Source organism: Carlito syrichta, unplaced genomic scaffold, assembly GCF_000164805.1.
Source record: "Carlito syrichta isolate Samal-C Ts95f unplaced genomic scaffold, Tarsius_syrichta-2.0.1 Scaffold268496, whole genome shotgun sequence".
Taxonomy (NCBI): Eukaryota; Metazoa; Chordata; class Mammalia; order Primates; family Tarsiidae; genus Carlito; species Carlito syrichta.
In genome coordinates, this window is record NW_007212592.1 from 36,250 (window position 1) to 56,402 (window position 20,153).

The window sequence follows — 20,153 nt, forward strand, 5'->3', positions numbered from 1 at the left end:
GAGCTGAGTCAGCGCCGCCGCTGCCGCTGAGTGTCCCTTTCTGAGGCCTCGGACTGCGCACCGCCTTCGCCCTGAGGCCAGGCCAGGTGGCCCCTGGCGTGGTCGGTCGCGTTCCTGGCTGCGTCTCCGGTGATCGAGTGCGACGGCGGGATGGCGGGGTCGATCTGTGCCGCCGCTGGGTCAGCTGTTGCGAGCGGCGGATCTGCTCCTATAGCTGCTCAGATTGTTAGACGGTGGGCTTCGTCGGTCCTACCTCACCCAACCCAGTTGACTAATATTTGGATCGGTTAGAGTCAAGGCTCCCTGTGGTGGAGCCCGAATAACAGAGTAATCATCTTCATAGACCCCAAGGGCAAAGGCCCTCCCTAACCCGAGTACACCATCCTCTGGTTTTGTGACAAGCTCGTCACTGGTTAAGCAGAAACTTTGGGACCCTGGTTGTTCCCTAAAGCACGAATTCAAAGTGGAAGAATACCATAGCATGGGGGTGGTGTGGGAGGCAAAGCTTTGCTCATTTAGGACAATTCAGACGTAAAGAGTTGCAATTGGTTAAGAAATACCATGGTATCCTATGTTGAATGTGTTATTCTACCAGTGCAAGTGTGCGATTCCAACTAATTAAGTCTCGCAAATTCCACCATAGCTTTATTGCCATCAACTCTGCAACACCACGTGTGAGAAGCCGACCGGGAACATTGCCTGTCGCATCCAAATTGCTGACTCCTAATTAGAACAGAGACTGACAGAAACCAGTCACATTTAGTCTAGTAAACTTTTTTTTAGGACGGAAACAAAGCTAAGACACCTATGTCACTGTCAGCAGCAATATTAAAGTTCTATTTCTTATCAGATATTGTCAAATGTGACAGCCTGCTTCTAATCTGAAATACACATTACCTGTTTTCTGGGATTCTGTGATCATAAATGAAATCACGCAAAAACAGTGGTCTTTACTTCAATATTAGAGCAAAATTTAGTAGTTTTCCATTTCATCTCTCTACAGATTCTTGATGGTCTTCCTGTTGGGGTTGGGGGTGGGGAGTCAGGTCCTTGCTAGGAACCAGATAGCTGTCTCTAAAACTGAATACATGGATTGTATTTACATGTAGTGCTTCCATAAACTAACTTTGAAGTGGGACTATCAGTATCAGATAAAAGCATACAGAGAAAGTTTAACTAAAAAAAAAATCAGCTAGATAAGCAACACATCATAGCCCTTTTAAAAGAAACAACCAACACACAATTATGAATACCTATAGCTCAAAGGAGGTTAGAAAGATGGGTAAGTCATACTTTCTGTCTTCAGGAGGATTTACAGTCTAACTGGACGGATATACAGCTTAAGGAGACTAACAACAAGACAAAAATATGAGTCATTTGTGGTCTGCATATCAAATGTTATGTTTATTTAGATCAACATTGACTGGGGGCATCAGGAAAAGGTACAGAAAGGAACTGATCCTCGAAGTAGAGAGGAATGGAAGGGTATTACAGGTGTAACCAATAATTACACTGATTCCTGTGTGGTTGACATTAGAATCACCAAACTCATTCTTAATTATATACATTAGTGAATTGACCAAGGCTAGGCAATTGGCATCAAAACTAAAACTGGAGTCTTGGAATTCCAATTTCAGGCCCTGACAGTGGATTTTAACTTTGAAGCAAAGATTTGTTTGGGGGACAAGAAGGAGAAGTTTAGAATAATAAGTTGGTACTTTGTCCGAGGTACTTCCATGAGAATTTAAGAATTTTGAATCGTTTTCTATGCGTTATGACCTGCAACTGAACGTTTAAGTGTGGTTACAAGGTGATTTTTTCTGCATTGATTTTGTTTTATTTTTGCTCCTTAAGTTTTACATTGCAAGGTTATCGCATAAATGAATGTCTCAGTGTTCCTATGCTGATTTTGCAGATTTAGGAACAAAATCAGTGTAGGACACAAGGGCCCAGATGCTATTGCCTCTGCTCATAACGGCCCCGGTGAGGATGAACCTGACAGGTTCCTCCGGTTTGGACGCCAGTCGTGCCTACAACGGTTACGGATGAGAATTGGCTCTCTTCAGCCACCATCTACTTCTGGAGACCCCATCCAATCAGGGCTCCGCCGGAAGGGGCGGGGCCAGGAGGTGCGCGTAGCGCTGGCTTCTTACTCTACCTCCTGCAGTTGCTTTGGGCATGGAGGAAATTTATGCAAAGTTTGTGTCTCAGAAAATCAGCAAAACCCGCTGGCGACCGGTGCCCTCAGGGAGCCTACAGACCGCGGAGACGTTCGCTACAGGTTCTTGGGACAATGAGGTATCCGCTCCCGGGGTCAGGAGCCCCTGCCTCCTCCCTGTCTCCAGTTTAGCCGTGTCCCCGGCCGCCCGCGCGCTAACTCATTTTCCGGCTCCTTTCGCACTTCTGAGTCCCCCAGGCTCCAGCCTCAGGCTCGATTGCCTTGTAGTTCAGAGCTGGCGATGGTGTTCCCGAGTCTCGTAGCTCGTGCGTTTTATTTTTTCAATTTATTTTTGAGTCGGGGGTCTCTGTGTCCCAGGCTGGGGTGCAGTGGCACGATCATGGCTCACCACAGCCTCTACCTCCTGGACTTCAGCCTCCGGAGTAACTAAAACTACTGACTCAAGCCACCACCCCCAGCTGTTTTTGTTTTAAAAAAATTTTTTTTGGGGGGTGGGAGGTAGAGACGAGGTCTCGCTATGTTGTCCAGGCTGGTCTTAAACTCCTGGCCCCAAGCAGTCCTCCCGCCTCGGCCTCCCAACGTGTTGGGATTGGAAGTGTGAGCCTCCAGTCCTGGCTTTCGTTTGTTTGAAACTCTCACCATATCATTTTTCCGAGATGCTTTTTGAGCAAGGTTGCCTTAAGGCAACACAACTTTGATGTGTATGTCATCTCAAGGTAAAATTTTTTGCTTTACAGGAAAACTATGTTTCGCTGTGGTCTATTGGAGATTTTGGAAACTTGGACTCTGATGGAGGATTTGAAGGAGACCATCAATTATTGTGTGATATCAGACACCATGGTGATGTAATGGATTTACAGGTAAATCTTTACTGTACACAAAAACTGACTTTTTGAGATTAATACATTTAAAGATGTAGAGTACCTTAAAGTTGCCTGGTCTTACCCCAGGTTTATAGGAAACTGAGTTCTCTATAAGTTATGATTTGCCCAGCTTCATTTAGCCACTTAGTGGCAAAATCAGGACTGGGAAAGGGGATGTAGACTTCATTATCATTTTTAATTAATTGACCATCTACTCTGTGTTAAGCTCTGTTTTGGGTGCTTTGCAAAAAGTCAATTCTTGTTGCATGCCCATGAATCAAGTATTGTTACTTTTGTTTTGCCACTGAGGAAAACTGATACTAATGCCTTTTGAGCTTGTAATGTGACAAATACTGTGCAAGGCTGTTTACATCGTTTGTTTTTTGAATTCACATAAGAACTCCCTAAATGGAGATTAGTAAACACCCCTCCCTCCACAAGACTTAGAGAACTTATCTTGACCAAGGTCTCAAAACCAATATTAAGTGGTGGGGATGAAATGAAGTTTTCAAATCCTGGTCTGAAGAGTCCCTGCATTTTACTCTAAAAAAAGCTGCCTAGCCCTAGGAATTATATTTTTCTAAAGCTTAATTGTGGTGGTCCAAAATTAATTATGGGTGAATGTGTTTAGGAAAAACATATTATTGTTTATTCTTCATGAAAATACTTTTGTTTAGCAGTTTTGACTTTAAATTCTATTGACACACTTTATTTGCTAGCATTTACAGGCCTTTTACTTTTTAAAACTGTTCCAGGGTTTTCTGCTCATGTAGTTAAATAAATAAATAGGCCTCTTTTTAACTAGTATCTCTGAATCTTTAACAAGCAAAAGTTTTCTATTTAGTTTTTTGACCAAGAAAGGATTGTAGCTGCTTCATCAACAGGAAGCGTAACAGTTTTTCTTCACCATCCGAATAACCAGGTAAAGAACTTATGTTTGAAAAGCAAATTTGTATTATAATTAGTTTTAGGAAGGTTATGTTTCATAAGTACACACATAGTAAAGCTTTATAGTTTTAAAATGTGAAGGGGAAAAATATCACTTATATTACCTACTTTTTGATAGATTGATTCTAGAACCATATTTGTGTTTGCTTTTATTGAAATTGGGTATTCTTTAAATAAATTCTGTTAATTTAGACCTAAAGTACAGGATTAACAAAGACTACCTTACTAATAAGTGTGTCTGGTAAATATAAGATCCAGTGCTTGTTAAATACTTGTCTTAATGGAGTCATTTAGAATAAAGGGATAGAAATTTAGTTTTTAGATGTATACTCATTCCCATAAGAATTTAAAGAGTTGCTTTTGAACATTTAACTACTTGATACCTAAAAACCATTTCTGTAGTTTGAGATAAATGTGAGACATTAATAAACAACATTTCTTTTAAATCTAATTTAGTGTATACAGAGATTTGATGGAAGTAGTTTCTAGGTTTCTGTACCCTAAAGGAGAAAGTTATGAGACAGCACTTAAAGATATTCTTGTTGGGAAAAAGTGCTAGTTCTTTAGAACTTTGATTTAATAGTATCCTCATTTCTGATGCCTAGACTTTGTCAGTCAACCAGCAGTGGACAGCAGCTCACTACCACACAGGTCCAGGCAGTCCTTCCTATAGCAGTGCACCATGCACAGGTATTGTATGCAGCAACCCAGAAATTGTCACTGTTGGAGAAGATGGTCGAATAAATTTCTTCAGAGCAGATCACAAGGAAGCTCTAAGAACTATAGGTAAGAAAAAGCATTATATTTCTTTCATCCATTTTATAATAATTGAATACTTAACTTTATGCTAAGTAAACATAGTGTTAAATGTTTGAGGGATATAAAAATATACACTGCAGGATGCCTTTGACACAACAGTGTGATGATGAGGCCCGTATGAGTGACTGACAGTAGATAGAAATCTTGAGGGGTACAGGACTAGAAGGAATTATCACATAAAGAATCAGGGAGCAGGTGATAGTTTTATCTAGGGTCTAGGCCATAAGTAATACTAAAAGATGACTCATCAGACAAAGGAAATAGGGAGGATAAAGCCAGTCAGAAAATGACAAAAAGTGTATTGACCTGACTTTAAATATTTATATAGGAAAGATGAAACATGAAGCAAGAAAGGTAAATTGAGACCAGGTTGCAGAGAGTCCACAATGCAAAGCCACACATTTTTTTAGGTTGAAAACCAAAGAGCTATTGAAAGTTTTCAGCAGGGGATTCTATTATATTGGTTCTCAACTACCTTCAATCAGACTTGCCTGATTTTTTTTTTTTTTTTTTGAGTCAGAATCTCACTCCGTTACCCAGGGTTGAGTGCAGTGACATGCTCATGGCCACTGCAGCCTCAACCTGCTGGACTCAGGCAATCCTTCCTCCTCAGCCTTCCAAGTAGCTCGAACCACAGGTGTGCACCACCATGCGTGGCTAATTTTTTGATTTATTGTAGAGATGAAGTCTTGTCAAGTTGCCCAGGCTGGTCTCAAATCCATGGGCTCAGGCAGTTCTCTTGCCACGGCCTCCCAAAGTGCTGGGATTACAGGCGTGAGCCACCGCACCTGGTGAAGAAATTTTTTAATGTCCATTACCCAGTACCTCTTGAATCAGAATCTATAGGAATTGAGCCCATGCATCAGCTTCTTGTGTTTATTACAATTTTCAATTCTGAGTTACATCACTTGTTTAATTGTTAAGGACCATCAGTTGGTGGCAGTGTAGAGGAGTAGCACAAAACAAAAGTTTAAAGAATATGTTAGCTGGGCTTGGTGGCTCAGTCTGTAATCCCGTGCCTTTGGGAGGCTGAGGTGAGTGGATTGCCTGAGCCCACGGGTTCGAGACCCGCCTGGGCAACTTGGGGAGACCTCATCTCTACAATAAATCAAAATGAGCTGGATGTGATAGCACGCGCCTGTAGTTCCAGCTACTCGGAGGGCTGAGGCGGATCGCTGGAGCCCAGCAGGTCGAGGCTGTGGTGGCCGGGAGCGGCCACTGCACTCCAGTCTGGGTGACTCCAATTCAAAAAAAAAGAATATGTTAAATTATGTGCCATATATTCTAAACACTCTAGGAAATCAAAGAAAAGGGCCATTGTAACAATCAAGAAGGACTTCATGGAGAAGGAGAAAGTTAATGAGGGTAAAGATAATAGATTTGGGATGAGTCAGCAGAATAATATAAGGTCTCTGTAGGAAGAACTGGAGTTTGGCCCAATAGAGTGGAAGTTCTGGATTAGGGACTAGTGGGATATAAGATTGGATATAGAAGAGCTTGAACAACTATTTTAGAAATGCAAGGTAGCAATATTTTTTTTTTTTTTTTTTTTTTGAGTTGGACTCTCACTCTGTTGTCCAGACTGGAGTGCAGTGGCCGCTCCTGGCCACTGGCCACCGCAGCCTCGACCTGCTGGGCTCCGGCAGTCCTTCGGCCTCAGCCTTCCAAGTAGCCGGAACTATAGGCATGTGCTATCACGCACCGCTAATTTTTGATTTATTGTAGAGATGAGGTCTCGCTAAGTTGCCCAGGCGGATCTTGAACTCGTGGGCTCAGGCAGTCCACTTGCCTTGGCCTCCCAAAGTGCTGAGATTACAGACTGAGCCACCGAGCCCAGCAAGGTAGCAATCTTAAGAGAAAATAGAGAAAAAGGAATATGTGAAAACCCTATCCTCAATTTAGAAAACAGTTCATATGTCCTGTGTGCAATATTTTTCTTTCTTTATTTTTTTGAAAGTAAGATTTATTGAGAGAACAGAAAAGCTCCCACAGTGGGAGGGGACCTGAGGGGGTTGCCCAATATTTTTCCAGAGAGAATCCATTTAAACGTGTATGTTACCATGCATTTTTCTATAGAACTTTAAACTGTGACTTATTAGAAATTGTATTTAGCCAGGCTCGGTGGCTCAGCCTGTAATCCCGCACCTTTGGGAGGCTGAGGTGAGTGAATTGCCTGAGCCCGCGGGTTCGAGACCCACCCGGGCAACTTGGCTAAACCTCATCTCTACAATAAATCAAAAATTAGTGGTGCATGATAGCACGCGCCTGTAGTTCTGGCTACTTGGAAGGCTGAGGTGGAAGGATCGCCAGAACCCAGCAGGTCAAGGCTGTGGTGACCGGGAGCGGCCACTGCACTCCAGTCTGGGCAACAGAATGAGACTCCAACTCAAAAAAAAAAAAAAAAAAGAAAAAGAAATTGTATTTGTAGTATTTCAATCCATAGAAGAAATGTGTTTTAAGATTTTCTTGGGGGAAAAGGGACCTACTAACACATTACCATTTTTAAAATTTTTAGACAATGCAGATAGCAGTACACTCCATGCTGTAACCTTCCTTCGAACTCCTGAGATTCTTACAGTAAATTCAATTGGACAGTTAAAAATATGGGATTTCAGACAACAAGGAAATGAGCCTTCTCAGATATTGTCACTGTAAGTTTTGATTTGAAAATTCAGCAGTGTAATCCAAAAATAATTTGCTGAGTTGTCTGTAGGAACTGACTTTATTTTATTTTTTGCTTATGTTTATTTTTTTGTTGTCGAGTAGGAGTCTCACTCTGTTGCCCAGGCTGGAGTGCAGTGGCATACTCACAGCCACTGCAGCCTTGACCTGTTGGGCTCCTTCTGCCTCAGCTTTCCAAGTAGCTGGAACCACAGGCTCGCACCACCATGCCCGGCTAATTTTTTGATTTATTGTTGAGCCAACATCTCACCAAACTGCCCAGGCTGGTCTCAGACCCCTGAACTCAGGCAGTCCTCTTGCTTCCACCTCCCAAAGTGCTGGGATTGCAGGCATGAACCACCAATACCCAGCTAGAACTGATTTTAAGCCATACTGTATTTTAAAAGCATTTGAAGAGAATGATCTCTGATTAAATTTGATAGAGCAAGTATAACTTGATGGACTTGACACTGCCATGCTTCATTTAGTTACTGATGTATTACTTACTCAGAGCCTTTACTCTTTAAATTTTTGTTTGTTTGTTTTTGGAGTCGGGGTCTCACTCGGTCAAGACTGGAGTACAGTGGCACTATCATGGCCCACCACAGCTTTATTCGGGCAATCCTTTCTCCTTAGCCTCTTGAGTAGCTGGGACTACAGGGGTGTGCTGCCACGCCCAGCTAACTTTTTTTATTTTTTTGTAGAGATGAGGTCTTGCTAAATTGCCAGCCGGGCTCGGTGGCTCAGCCTGTAATCCACGCCTTGGGAGGCTGAGGTGAGTGGATTGCCTGAGCCCGCGGGTTCGAGACCCGCCTGGGCAACTTGGTGAGACCTCATCTCTACATTAATCAAAAATTAGCCGGGCGTGGTAGCGCACGCCTGTAGTTCCAGCTACTTGGATGACTGAGGCGGAAGGATCGCCAGAGGCCAGCAGGTTGAGGCTGCAGTGGCCAGAAGCGGCCACTGCACTCCAATCTGGGCAGCAGAGTGAGACTCCAACTCAAAAAATAAAAATAAATAATTGCCTAGGCTGGTCTCGATTCTTTGAAGTTTACATTATTTAATGGAGAATGTATGCTCTTTAAATGATTGCATCATTAATGGATAAAATATACTCTTGATGTGACTGGGGCAAAATACAACTCAAGATATTTTTTTGAGCAGAAACTTTTTAGGTATAAAACCTTCTTTTCTCTCAAGAAAATAGAATGTTTCAAACTGAATAAAATGATTATATAAACTAAGCATTTAATGTAAATATTTAGTATAGTTGATATATGATGTTTTTAAAAAACTAAGAAATAGAAATGTGTTTTTTACATCTTACCATTAAATTTTCTTGCATTCTATGTCTCCAAGTTGAAGTGAGAATGAATAATTTTGGCCTTTAGTTTTTAAAAAACTTGTACTGTTTAGGCCAAACACAATGGTTCATGACTGTAATTCCAGTACATTGGAAGACCAAAGCATAAAAATCACCTGAGCACAGGAGTTTGAGACCAGTTTGGGCAACATAGCAAGACCCGAACAAAAAAACAAATAATTAGCTGAGTGTGGTTGTCCGTGCCTGCAGTCCCAGCTACTCATAGGTTGAGGCGGGAGGATCACTTGAGGCCAGAAGTTGGAGGCTGAAGTGAGCTGTGGTTGCACCACGGCATTCCAGCCTGGATGACAGAATGAGACCCTGTCTCAAAAAATAAAAAAAGAAAACAAAACTGTACTATTTAGAAATATCTTCAATCTAGTCAATTTGTTGGCTTAAGATTCAGCCAGTATCTCCAGCCACTAAGTTGTCTTTTAATTACTACATAAAGCATTTTTCTTGTGTATTTAAGTTATACTATCTTGTAAAGATAAGTTATACTTTACAATATATCTGATGTCATTGTATCTCCCATAAAAGGACTGGTGATCGAGTGCCACTTCACTGTGTTGATAGACATCCTAACCAACAGCATGTTGTAGCTACCGGTGGCCAGGATGGAATGTTGAGTATTTGGGATGTTAGACAAGGTACTATGCCTGTATCTCTGCTGAAGGCTCATGAAGCTGAAAGTAAGTATTGTGGAGATACAGAAATTTTTTATTGGGTGACTTACATGATGTATTATAAGCACTTTTGTATAATAATACATAAGAATTATTTAATGATTAAATTGTATAAATTTAAATAAGTAATTCCTTTTTGACATTTAAGTTTTTTAACACATTTCATCTTATATCCAAAACTGTAGTGGATATCCTTAGATATTCATCTTTATATACTCATTATATTAGAATAAATTTTTAGAAGTAGAATTGATATGCTAAACCTATTTTTACTAACCATCTCCAAGACTTGGTTATAAACTCTTTGTGTAATTTTAAAGCTGTAATATATTGTCTGAGTGTTCTACATAAAAATAATACCAGTTTAAGCTGGGCACAATGGGCATACACTTATAGTCCCAGCTGTTCTAGAGGCTGAGGTGGGAAGATTACTTGAGCCCAGGAGTTCAGGGACATGGTACACAATGATCATGCCTGTGAATAGCCACTGCAGTCCAGCCTAGGCAATATAGCGAGACCTCATCTCTTTTTCATTATTAGAAGAAGTAATAATCATATAGTTTATATTGCCATACTGAAGTGTACAAGAATGCCCTTTTCCCAAGCAAATGCAGGCAGTTATTTTTCATTTTAGCTAATCTCTTGTGCTCTTCAATTTATTATTGCATGTTTTTCTAAAAAACAGGAACAATAGATATATAAGCTATTGCTTTTTTTAAATTTTTTGTTTGTTTTTTGTTTGTTTTGAGTTGGTGTCTCACTCTGTCAGTTAGGCTGGAGTGTAGTGGCACACTCATGGCATTGAAGCCTTGACTTGGTGGGTTCAGGTTATCCTTCCACCTTAGCCTTCCAAGTAGCTGGAACCACAGGCATGTGCCACCACGCCCAGCTAATTGATTGATTGATTGATTGATTGTAGACATGAGGGCTTGCCATGTTGCTCAGGCTAGTCTTGAATCCCTGAGCTCAGGCAATCCTCTCACCTCCGCCTCCGAAAGTGCTGGGATTACAGGCTTGAGCCACTGTGCCTGGCCTGTCTTTTTAAAATATTTTTAAATATTCTGGGCTCAGGTAATCCCTCTGCCTTGCCTCCCAAGTAGCAGGGGCTTCAGGAGTGCGCCACCATGCCCAGCTCACCTTTTTTTTTTTTTTAAAAAGAAATGAGATCTCAGTATGTTGCCTAGGCTGGTCTTAAACTCCTGGGCTCAAGCAGTCCTCCCACCTCGGCCTCCCAAAGTACAGGCATGAGCCACCGTGCCCAGCATTATCTTTTTATTCTGGCAGATTTTTTTTTTTCTTTTGGATGGACCAAAATTTGTCATTTTATTACTTTGTCTTTGATATCATGCTAGAATGGATTTAATATATAATATACTATCTATATAATTCATAATATGCTATATATTATACTATATTATAATATATAGTATGTTATATATATAATATACTATATAATATAATTATATATATTAATATATAATAATGTATATATTATATAATTATACACTATAATATACTATATTATATATATAATATACTATATTATATATAATATACTATATATCTATCTATATATTTTTTTTTTCCTTGAGTCAGAGTCTCACCCTGTCACCTAGGCTAGAGTGCAGTGCAGTCGCACACTCATGACTGGCCACTGGCAACCTCTACTTGTTGGGCTCAGGCGATCCCTCTGCTTTGGCCTTTCAAGTAGCTGGAACTACATATACAGCTAATTTTTTGATTTATTGTAGAAACAAGATCTTGCCAATTGCCCAGGCAGGTGTCAAACCCGTGGGCTCAGGCAGTCCTCTTGCCTCCACCTCCCAAAGTGCTGGGATTATAGGTGTGAGCCACTGTGCCAGGCTGGATTATATTTTTAAATTTCAATTTCGAAGAAGTTTATATTAAAGACTGAATAAAATTGTCTATATATTGTTACACAATGCATACAAATGCAATGACTTATAATGTATTATTTTAAATTTATAAGGGGGGACCCAAAAAAAACCAGAATTATCTTTTGGAGGGTGGGCTCCTTGTAATACACTTGGAATTTGTTCCTCTGGATCAAACGGTCAACCAAAGTTTTTATCTGGAAGTTTTGAGACAATTGCGTCACAATTTGTAGAAGAAACATTTGTGAGTTGTGGCAAATAGGTGACTGGTTCTTCCACCATGACAACACACCTGCCTACACCATCCTCAGTGTTCAGCAGTTTTTTAACCAAAAACGACATGACCCCTGTGCCCCACCCTCCCCAGTTCACCCAGTCTTACCCTGAGTGACTTTTTTTTTGTTTCCCTGAATGAAAAAAGTTCTCAAAGGGAAACGTTTGTCCAGGTGGAAGAGGTGAAACAAAAAATGGCAGAAGCACTAAAAGGCATCAAAATGGACAAGTTCAAAAACTGTTTTGAGCAGTGGAAAAGTGTCTCAATAGGCATATTGCATCAAATAGAGAGTGTTTGAAGATGACTGAAGTTTAAACATGTAACAGTAAATACACAGTTTTTTAAGTAAATAAGTATTGGTATTTTTGGAGGTCCCCCCTCTCATATCTTGACTCCTGGCTAGAAATGAAATGTTTTGTAAAGGTCTGTTTTCTAATTTGAAAATAAATATGTAAAAAAATCTAAGTTTGAGTAATCTGTGCATGGTTCTACAGGCTGTTTTGTTTCCTTTTGTTTGAATGAAACAGTATTTTTTTTTTTTTGAGTTGGAGTCTCACTCAGTCACCCAGACAGGAGTGCAGTGGCCGCTCCCGGCCACCGCAGCCTTGACCTGCTGGGCTCCGGCGATCCTTCCGCCTCAGCCTTCCGAGTAGCCGGAATTACAGGCACGCGCTACCACGCCCGGCTGATTTTTTGATTTATTGTAGAGATGAGGTCTTGCTGCCCAGGCGGGTCTTGAACCTGCAGGCTCAGGCAATCCACTCACCTCAGCCTCCCTAAGGTGCGGGATTACAGGCTGAGCCACCGAGCCCGTCTGAAACAGTACTTTTTATAATGTACTTTACAGGGACTTACCTAGAACGCTGCCTTCTCCTGAGGAAGGTGACCTTTTTATGTTTTGTGGATGATATTTATTTGTGATAACTGTCAGAATGAAGATTGCCACCTTACAGTCATATGCCATTCACTTTTTTTTTGAGTTGGAGTCTCACTCTGTCGCCCAGACTGGAGTGCAGTGGCCGCTCCCGGCCACCGCAGCCTCGACCTGCTGGGCTCCAGCAATCCTTCCGCCTCAGCCTTCCAAGTAGCCGGAATTACAGGCATGTGCTACCACGCCCGGCTGATTTTTTTTTTTTTTTTGATTTATTGTAGAGATGAGGTCTCGCTGCCCAAGCGGGTCTCAAACCTGCAGGCTCAGGCAGTCCACTCACCTCAGCCTCCCAAAGGCGCAGGATTACAGGCTGAGCCATCGAGCCTGGCTGCCATTCACTTTTTATGCCACACTTTAAGCACTTTCTATACTGATTATTTAAAGTCACCTAGCCCAGACTCATAGAACCTTTGTTCACAGACTGCCTGTTTTATCTGCATGCTGCAGGTTTCTTTCTAAGGACTCCTGACTAGTCATTGGTCCCGATGTCTTTGGACACACAAAGTTCTCATAAAGTTCACAGCTGGGTGAGGGGTCAATCCCCATTGACTTTTTAAAAGCCTTCCAGACTGTCCATATGTCATCAGCCAGGAAGGATATTTCTGTAAGTTTGATGTGGCTGAACCAAGAAAGAAATCATACACAGATTTCTACAGAAATATGATTCCATGAAAGATTTGGAAGAGACGAGGAAGGCTGGTATTTTTCAGAGTGCAAAGTGATTTTGGAATAGAAAGAATTTATTTAGGTTGAATTACATAGTTTATCACTGACCTGTGTTCATGAACTATGTACGTGAAATGTGGGCTAAAAAAATAGTTTCTCTTCATAAATAAACAATTAACAAATACAATTTAAAAATAAAAGCTCTCCATGGGAAACTGGAACCAAATTCTTGGAACATTTAAGTTTTGACTTTTAGGAGCCAGTTGCTATTTCTGTGATAGAGGCCAGAAGTATCCAGATTCTTGGCATGAACTGATATTGGGTTCTGCCTCTTAGAAATCTAGTTGCATATTCCTCTTGGGGTCTTCTGTCTCAGTCTTTCCAATAATATAACTTTCATATATTAATGACAGGAATTGAAAAATAAGGCAACTTACCAATTTTTAAAAATATTTTTTCCTAAAAAAATGGTCATTCTTTTCCATTAAAAAAATATAATAGGTAAAATGATTTAGTAGTTATTTTCATTCATTTTCTGGCCCAATACAACAAATAATTTTACTTGGCTTCTTTTTCCAGTCTACATGTAGCCATTAGAAAGTTATTTTATGTCTTTTCTTTAATTCTGAAGACTTTTATATTTGTCATGGACTTGAAGTTCGAAGGTATGTGATAGAAGTTAATGAAAGAAGATGCCTAGAGATAGGGTTTTCATGTTGTTTGTTCACCTCATCTGCACAAGAATAAGCTTCTTGGTTCTTACCTCTTTAGTGTGGGAAGTTCACTTTCACCCATCCAACCCAGATCATCTCTTTACTTGTTCTGAAGATGGATCCCTCTGGCACTGGGATGCCTCCACAGATGTACCTGAAAAGTCATCACTGTTTCACCAAGGTAAAACTTTAATGAAGAGTCTTGTGTGTAATTTTATTATACTTTTAAATACCAAATTAAATATTCCCATATTTTTAACTTAATGGCAAGATGTTTCCTTTTCTTGCCTCAGAGTAAATTTGAATATTGTAGGGCTGGAAATCTGTCAGTCACTTATTGCTGTACTGCTGATGACTAGAAATGGTGTAAACTGGCTCACATCAGACAGCCAGGATGTAAGTGCCATTGACCTGGGCCCTCATGCTATAGGATAGACATTGGCAACTCTTTTGCATTGCATTGCCAAGGTGTGGTGTGTGGCAAGAAGAAAATAGGTCTTTTACATCATAAGGTACTGGTTTCTTCTTAGGTTAAAAGGCCCAATCTCCTGATTAAAGTCAGGAGTAGGCAACGGTCAGCCAGAAACCATTCACTTGTAATCAAGGGTTTGTGTATTTTTTTTACATTTTTCCAAGCTTTCTGTTTTTGAGGATTTGTCTGTGGTTCTCAAGTTCCCTTGTTTATTCATTCATTTAGAAATGTTTACTGAATGTGCCTGCCACATGGTGGGCATTCTTGTAGTTACTGGGGTCTACAACAGTGAGCAGAACAAAGAGTCTCTACACAAAGCAAATATTCTAGCAAACAGCTAAAAAATAGATAATATATCAGTAAGAGTCCAGTCAGAAACTACCCTAGAAGGAATTGGTTTCACATGTGTCAGAAGGATTGAAAAAACAAAAGGGAATAGGAGGGGTGCTGAGAGAGCAAATAGGAAGAAAGGGGAGAACCCATAAATCAAAAATTGTTAATACCCTGCTGCTGCACTGTTGGAAATGCTGTCAGAGTTGGTTCTGAGTCAGCAGAAAACGTGCTGTCTAACCAGGCTAGAACTACTGCCAGTGTTGTTGCCAGGAACCTGGAGCCAGAAGGGACCTGCTTTTCCTCTCCTCCGCCTTCCACCAGTAATACCCCGCATTGGCAGTCACCACCAGTAATACCCCACATTGGCAGGGCCCATCTGGATGACAGATGGCAAGGGAGCCTGGAAAATGGAGTTTGCAGACTCCGTCTCCCTTAAGTACATAGTGGAACACAGAAAACTAGGAAAGGGGACTGAAAGTAAAAAGGAATAAAACTGGGCCAAATATAATTACCGTGAAGAAGAATAAAGCAGAGTAGGAGGATAAAGAATAAAGGCAAGGGTGAGGAGGGCTACTCTAGTGAGAGGTACAAGGAGAGACCACTTAGCAGAAAGAACATTTGAACAGAGACCTGAAAGAAGTGAAGGTGTATGTCACATGAAAGCATTCCAGGCAGAGGAAACAGCAGATACTGAGGGCCTGAGATGGGCAGAGAATAGCAAGGCCACTGTGGTAGCAATTCAACCAGCAAGGTGGGGAATGATAGGCTATAAGGACTGATGGCTGAAGGGCAGATGCCATAGGACTTTGTAGGCCATGATAAGGACTTTAGGTTTTATTTTATTTTATTTTTTTAGTCTATGTCTCACTCTTGCCCAGACTGGAGTGCAGTGGCACCATCACAACCCAACACAGCCTCAACCTTGGGCTCAGGCAATCCCTCTGCCTCAGCTTCCTGAGCAGCTGGGACTATAGGTGTGGGTTACCATGCCTAGCTAATTAAAAAAAATTTTTTTTAGAGACGAGATCTCACTGTGTTGCCTAGGCTAGTCTCAAACTCCTGGGCTCAAGCAGTACTCCTGCCTTAGCCTCCCAAAGTGCTGGGATTATAGGTATAAGCCACCGTGTGTGGCTTTTTTTTTTTAAGTTGGGGGTCTCATTCTGTCACCCAGGCGGGAGTGCAGTGGCACCATCACAGCTCACTACAGCCTCAACATCCTAGGCTCAAGTGATCCTTCCACCTCAGCCTACCGAGTAGCTGGGACTTCAGACATACCACCATGCCCTGCCAATTTTTAAATTTTTTGAGTTGGAGTTTCACTCTGTCGCCCAGGCTGAAATGCAGTGGCACATTCACGGCTACCCCAGCGTTGATCTGCTGGGCTCCAGTGATCCTTCCGCTTCAGCCTTCCAAGTAGCCGGAACTATGGGCACGCACTACCACGCCTGGCTATTTTGATTTTTTTATTGTAGAGATGAGGTTTGATTTTTTTATTGTAGAGATGAGGTCTTGCCAAGTTGCCCAGGCTGGTCTCGAACCCGCAGGCTCAGGCAGTCCTCCCAAAGTGCTGGGATTACAGGCTGAGCCACTGAGACCGATCCAATTTTTTAACTTTTTATAGAGATAAGATCTTGCTATGTTGCTTAGGCTTATATTTTTAGAAATATTAAAAAAAATACATATTTTTAGAAATGTTTGCCTAGAAATATGTTCAGAAATTTTCTCAGTATCTATATTTTTATTACCCAAAGCTTATGTTTCTGTGTCTTACCTTCAGTTTCTATTTCTCTTTTTCTTATTCTACTTGTCTTCTGGCCATTTTGCTGCCTTTCTGAAACTTTCCATTGAAAGACAAACAGAAAGGGTCAAATTAAATCTTCTACTCTGCCTTAAGACTTCAAATTTTGTATCTACATTATCCCATGGAAATTTGTATATTTAATATCACTGAATATGTCTTGTCAAAAATAGTGATATGTGATAATGGAATTATTTCGCTTGTTCTGGGAATTGAAGTCACAACCTCTCTGAAATAATAGAAGTTCAGATATTTGCTGTATAAAAATAGTCTTCAAAGGTTTTTTTTCCCTTTTCTTTTTTCTCCCTCAGGAGGAAGAACTAGCACTTTTTTGTCTCATAGCATTAGTAACCAAGCTAATGTTCACCAGTCTCTTATAAGTTCCTGGCTCAGCACTGATCCTGCAAAAGACCGTATTGAAATCACAAGTTTGCTTCCCAATAAGACTTTGTCCGTGAACAGTTTGGATGTTTTAGGTCCTTGTCTTGTTTGTGGAACTGATGCAGAAGCAATTTATGTTACTAGACAACTTTTTTCATGAAAGTACTGTCATCATAAGATTTCATGTAAAACAATTAACCCTTTGAATTCCAACTTCTATGCAAAATTTTATTATCAGAAAATGTGAAATTTGCAAGGAAAACATCAATAAACTACTGTCAATGTTGATGCCTACTTTCGGCTTTTGTTAGCTGTATACTCACAACAGTTGCAGAATCTGATCGATGATTAATGGCAAAAAATTTTGAACATAGGGAATAATATCAGAGGGATTCTTGTGCTGATGAATACATTGACTTCAAGCAGACTATTATTGACAGTTCATAGAACCAACTCTTCATTTTTGGCATTATGGGACTTAACACATATCAGCATTGGTTATGGGAACTGCCAGCAGGTTCCTATAATTTTTATCAGCAGTATATGGAATATACTCCTCCCTAGTGGCATTAGCCAGTGTTAATGACTATTCTTTTTATTGCAAGTATTTTCTTCGATTCTTCCACATTATATTTCCTTAATAATTTTTTTTTTTTTGAGTTGGAGTCTCACTCTGTCACCCAAACTGGAGTGCAGTTGGCCGCTCCCAGCCACTGCAGCCTAGACCTGCTGGGCTCCGGCGATCCTTTCGCTTCCAAGTAGCTGGAACTACAGGCATGCGCTACCACGCCCGGCTAATTTTTGATTTATTGTAGAGATGAGGTCTCACCAAGTTGCCCAGGCGGGTCTCGAACCCTTGGGCTCAAGCAATCACTCACCTCAGCCTCCCAAAGCTCTGGGATTACAGGCTGAGCCACTGAGCCCGGCTTCTTAATAATTTTAATAAACTTCTTCAGAAAGAAGTAGAGCAAAAATGACAAATTTATAGTCATGTTCAAATTTTTTTAAAGGTGATTGTCTTGACAAGTTCCTTTGTTAGAATAGTTTCTTAAGCAGAACTTTATCAGCAATAGACCCAATTTTTTCTTGAAAAGGCAAAAAAAAAAAATACATTTTTCCTAAGGAATTTTGCTCTTGTTAACAGTTTTACAACATAGATGGGAAATTGCCAAACTGTATATTATGTAATAAAATGGAATTTGATGGACTGATTTCCAAACTAAAATTTGGTAGATAACAAGTATGATAGTCATATAATTATATGGTAAGAGTAAAGAAATCTGCCCTCTTTATCTTTATCTGAAATGTTAGTAATGAACTAATACTGTAGTGTTTTAAGACAATTTTATGACATTGTCTTCCAAAGTTTGTTAGATTATACGTGTATTATTGACCCAAGACCTTAATGAGTCTTGGTACAAATAGTGCAAATTACTGTGGTTACACAGTTGAAGTATGCATTCATTTACTTTATAACCTTAGTAATAGTAATTATGGTAAGATTTTGTTTTTCTAGCCTAGTAGATGTTTTCAGTTTTTCTTTTATGCCATCTTACCTCTGGAGTTTTTGTCAATACTTTAGAATATAGGCTGGGCGTGGTGGCATATATGTTCCGTTTTATTTTATTTTTCTTAGTTGGAGTCTCACTCTGTCGCCCAGGCTGGAGTGCAGTGGCATGCTCATGGCTACTGCAGCCTTGATCTTCTGGGCTCAGGCGATCCTTCCACCTCAGCTTTCCAAGCAGCCATGTGCCACCACACCTGGCTAGTTTATTTATTTATCATAGAGATGAGGTCTTGCCAAGTTGCCCAGGCTGGTCTTGAACCCTTGAACTTAGGTAATCCTCTCACCTCTGCCTCCCAAAGTACTAGGATTACAGGTGTGAGCCATCATACCCAGCGTGATAGGAATATTTAATCTGTTTATAGTTGTATTGCTGGGACGAATTTTTTAAGACTTTGTTACTAGAAAAATAATTCATATGTTCAACTTCACTAATCATCAGGGAGATGCAAATCAAAACCACACTGAGATACCACCTAACTCCAGTCAGAATGGCAATTATCAACAACTCAAAAAATAACAGCTGCTGGAGAGGGTGTGGAGAAAAGGGAACACTTCTACACTGTTGGTGGGAGTGTAACTAGTGCAACCTCTGTGGAAAGCAGTGTGGTGATTCCTAAAAGCTCTAAATAGCTACCTCCCATACGACCCCGCAATCCCCCTGATAGGAATATATCCGGAAGAACACAAATCACTCTACAAAAAAGACACCTGCACACGTATGTTTATCGCAGCATTGTTCACAATAGCAAGAACCTGGAAGCAACCATGCTGCCCATCAAAAGAGGACTGGATTTTAAAAATCATGAATTTTGCAGCAACCTGGATGGAACTAGAATCTATAATACTGAGTGACCTCTCACAAAAACAAAGGTCCGAGTATCACATGTTCTCACTCATATAATGGACCTTGAACATCCAATCTAATACTATAAGAAAATGACTGACAGTAGTGGTAAACTATTGGGGGGGGGAGATGGGATTAACGAGCAAATATCTGTCTGGGGATGGGGAAGCACCTCTAATAAATAGGGTGCCTGAATGAAATGTATTTGTATACCTAACCCTTAACTGTACCCCACAACATCACAATAAAAAAAATTGAAAAAAAAGAAAGAAAAATAATTCATTACAGAAAAGCAAATATAAAAACTTCTATGTATAATTTTAAGCAGAAACAATATTCTTTGCATACCCCTTTCCATCAGTGTGTATGATTTTTTTTTATAAAAAATGAAAAGGTGTATATCTTTGTGGATGCATATTCCCTAGCAGTAAACACATTTTTCTACTATCATTTTGAATTGCTACTTTATATTCTAAGGTATAGGTATGTATATAATGATTTACTTCAGTTGGTTGCCTATTACTATTTCACATGTTCCCAGCTCCTCACTATTAATATTAAAGCTATGTCTATTTAATCTGTAATTCTTTTATAACTTGCTTATTATCTTTAGCTATTTTTATTTTGAGATAGTTTAGCATTTTGTTATTTGTTATACCTTTTTATATAGGAAGTGTTTTTCTTCTTTTGGTCATATGATACATGTATTTTTCAATTAATTTTTTGACTTTACTTTTGGTGCTTTTCATAGAAGTTTGCA

The 20,153-nt window shown here is 40.2% G+C and overlaps 1 protein-coding gene across 1 annotated transcript; it reads left to right on the forward strand.

Annotated features, from left to right (window-relative positions):
* The first annotated feature begins 1,413 nt into the window (after positions 1 to 1,413).
* NUP43 (nucleoporin 43) lies at positions 1,414 to 17,621 on the forward strand. Its single transcript, XM_008052233.1, has 8 exons — positions 1,414 to 2,298; positions 2,917 to 3,039; positions 3,887 to 3,964; positions 4,596 to 4,776; positions 7,325 to 7,460; positions 9,374 to 9,525; positions 14,057 to 14,179; positions 16,913 to 17,621. Exons 1-8 carry the CDS (start codon positions 2,179 to 2,181, stop codon positions 17,140 to 17,142), a joined length of 1,143 nt encoding a protein of 380 aa, XP_008050424.1. The 5' UTR covers positions 1,414 to 2,178; the 3' UTR covers positions 17,143 to 17,621.
* Positions 17,622 to 20,153: the final 2,532 nt, after the last annotated feature.

Bases quoted from the DNA above. Each gene is read 5' to 3' on its own strand.
- NUP43 (XM_008052233.1), top strand. From the start codon at position 2,179: ATGGAGGAAATTTATGCAAAGTTTGTGTCTCAGAAAATCAGCAAAACC. The intron at 2,299-2,916 runs GTATCCGCTCCC...TTTGCTTTACAG, and splicing joins CAGGTTCTTGGGACAATGAG to GAAAACTATGTTTCGCTGTG. The intron at 14,180-16,912 runs GTAAAACTTTAA...TTTCTCCCTCAG, and splicing joins GTCATCACTGTTTCACCAAG to GAGGAAGAACTAGCACTTTT.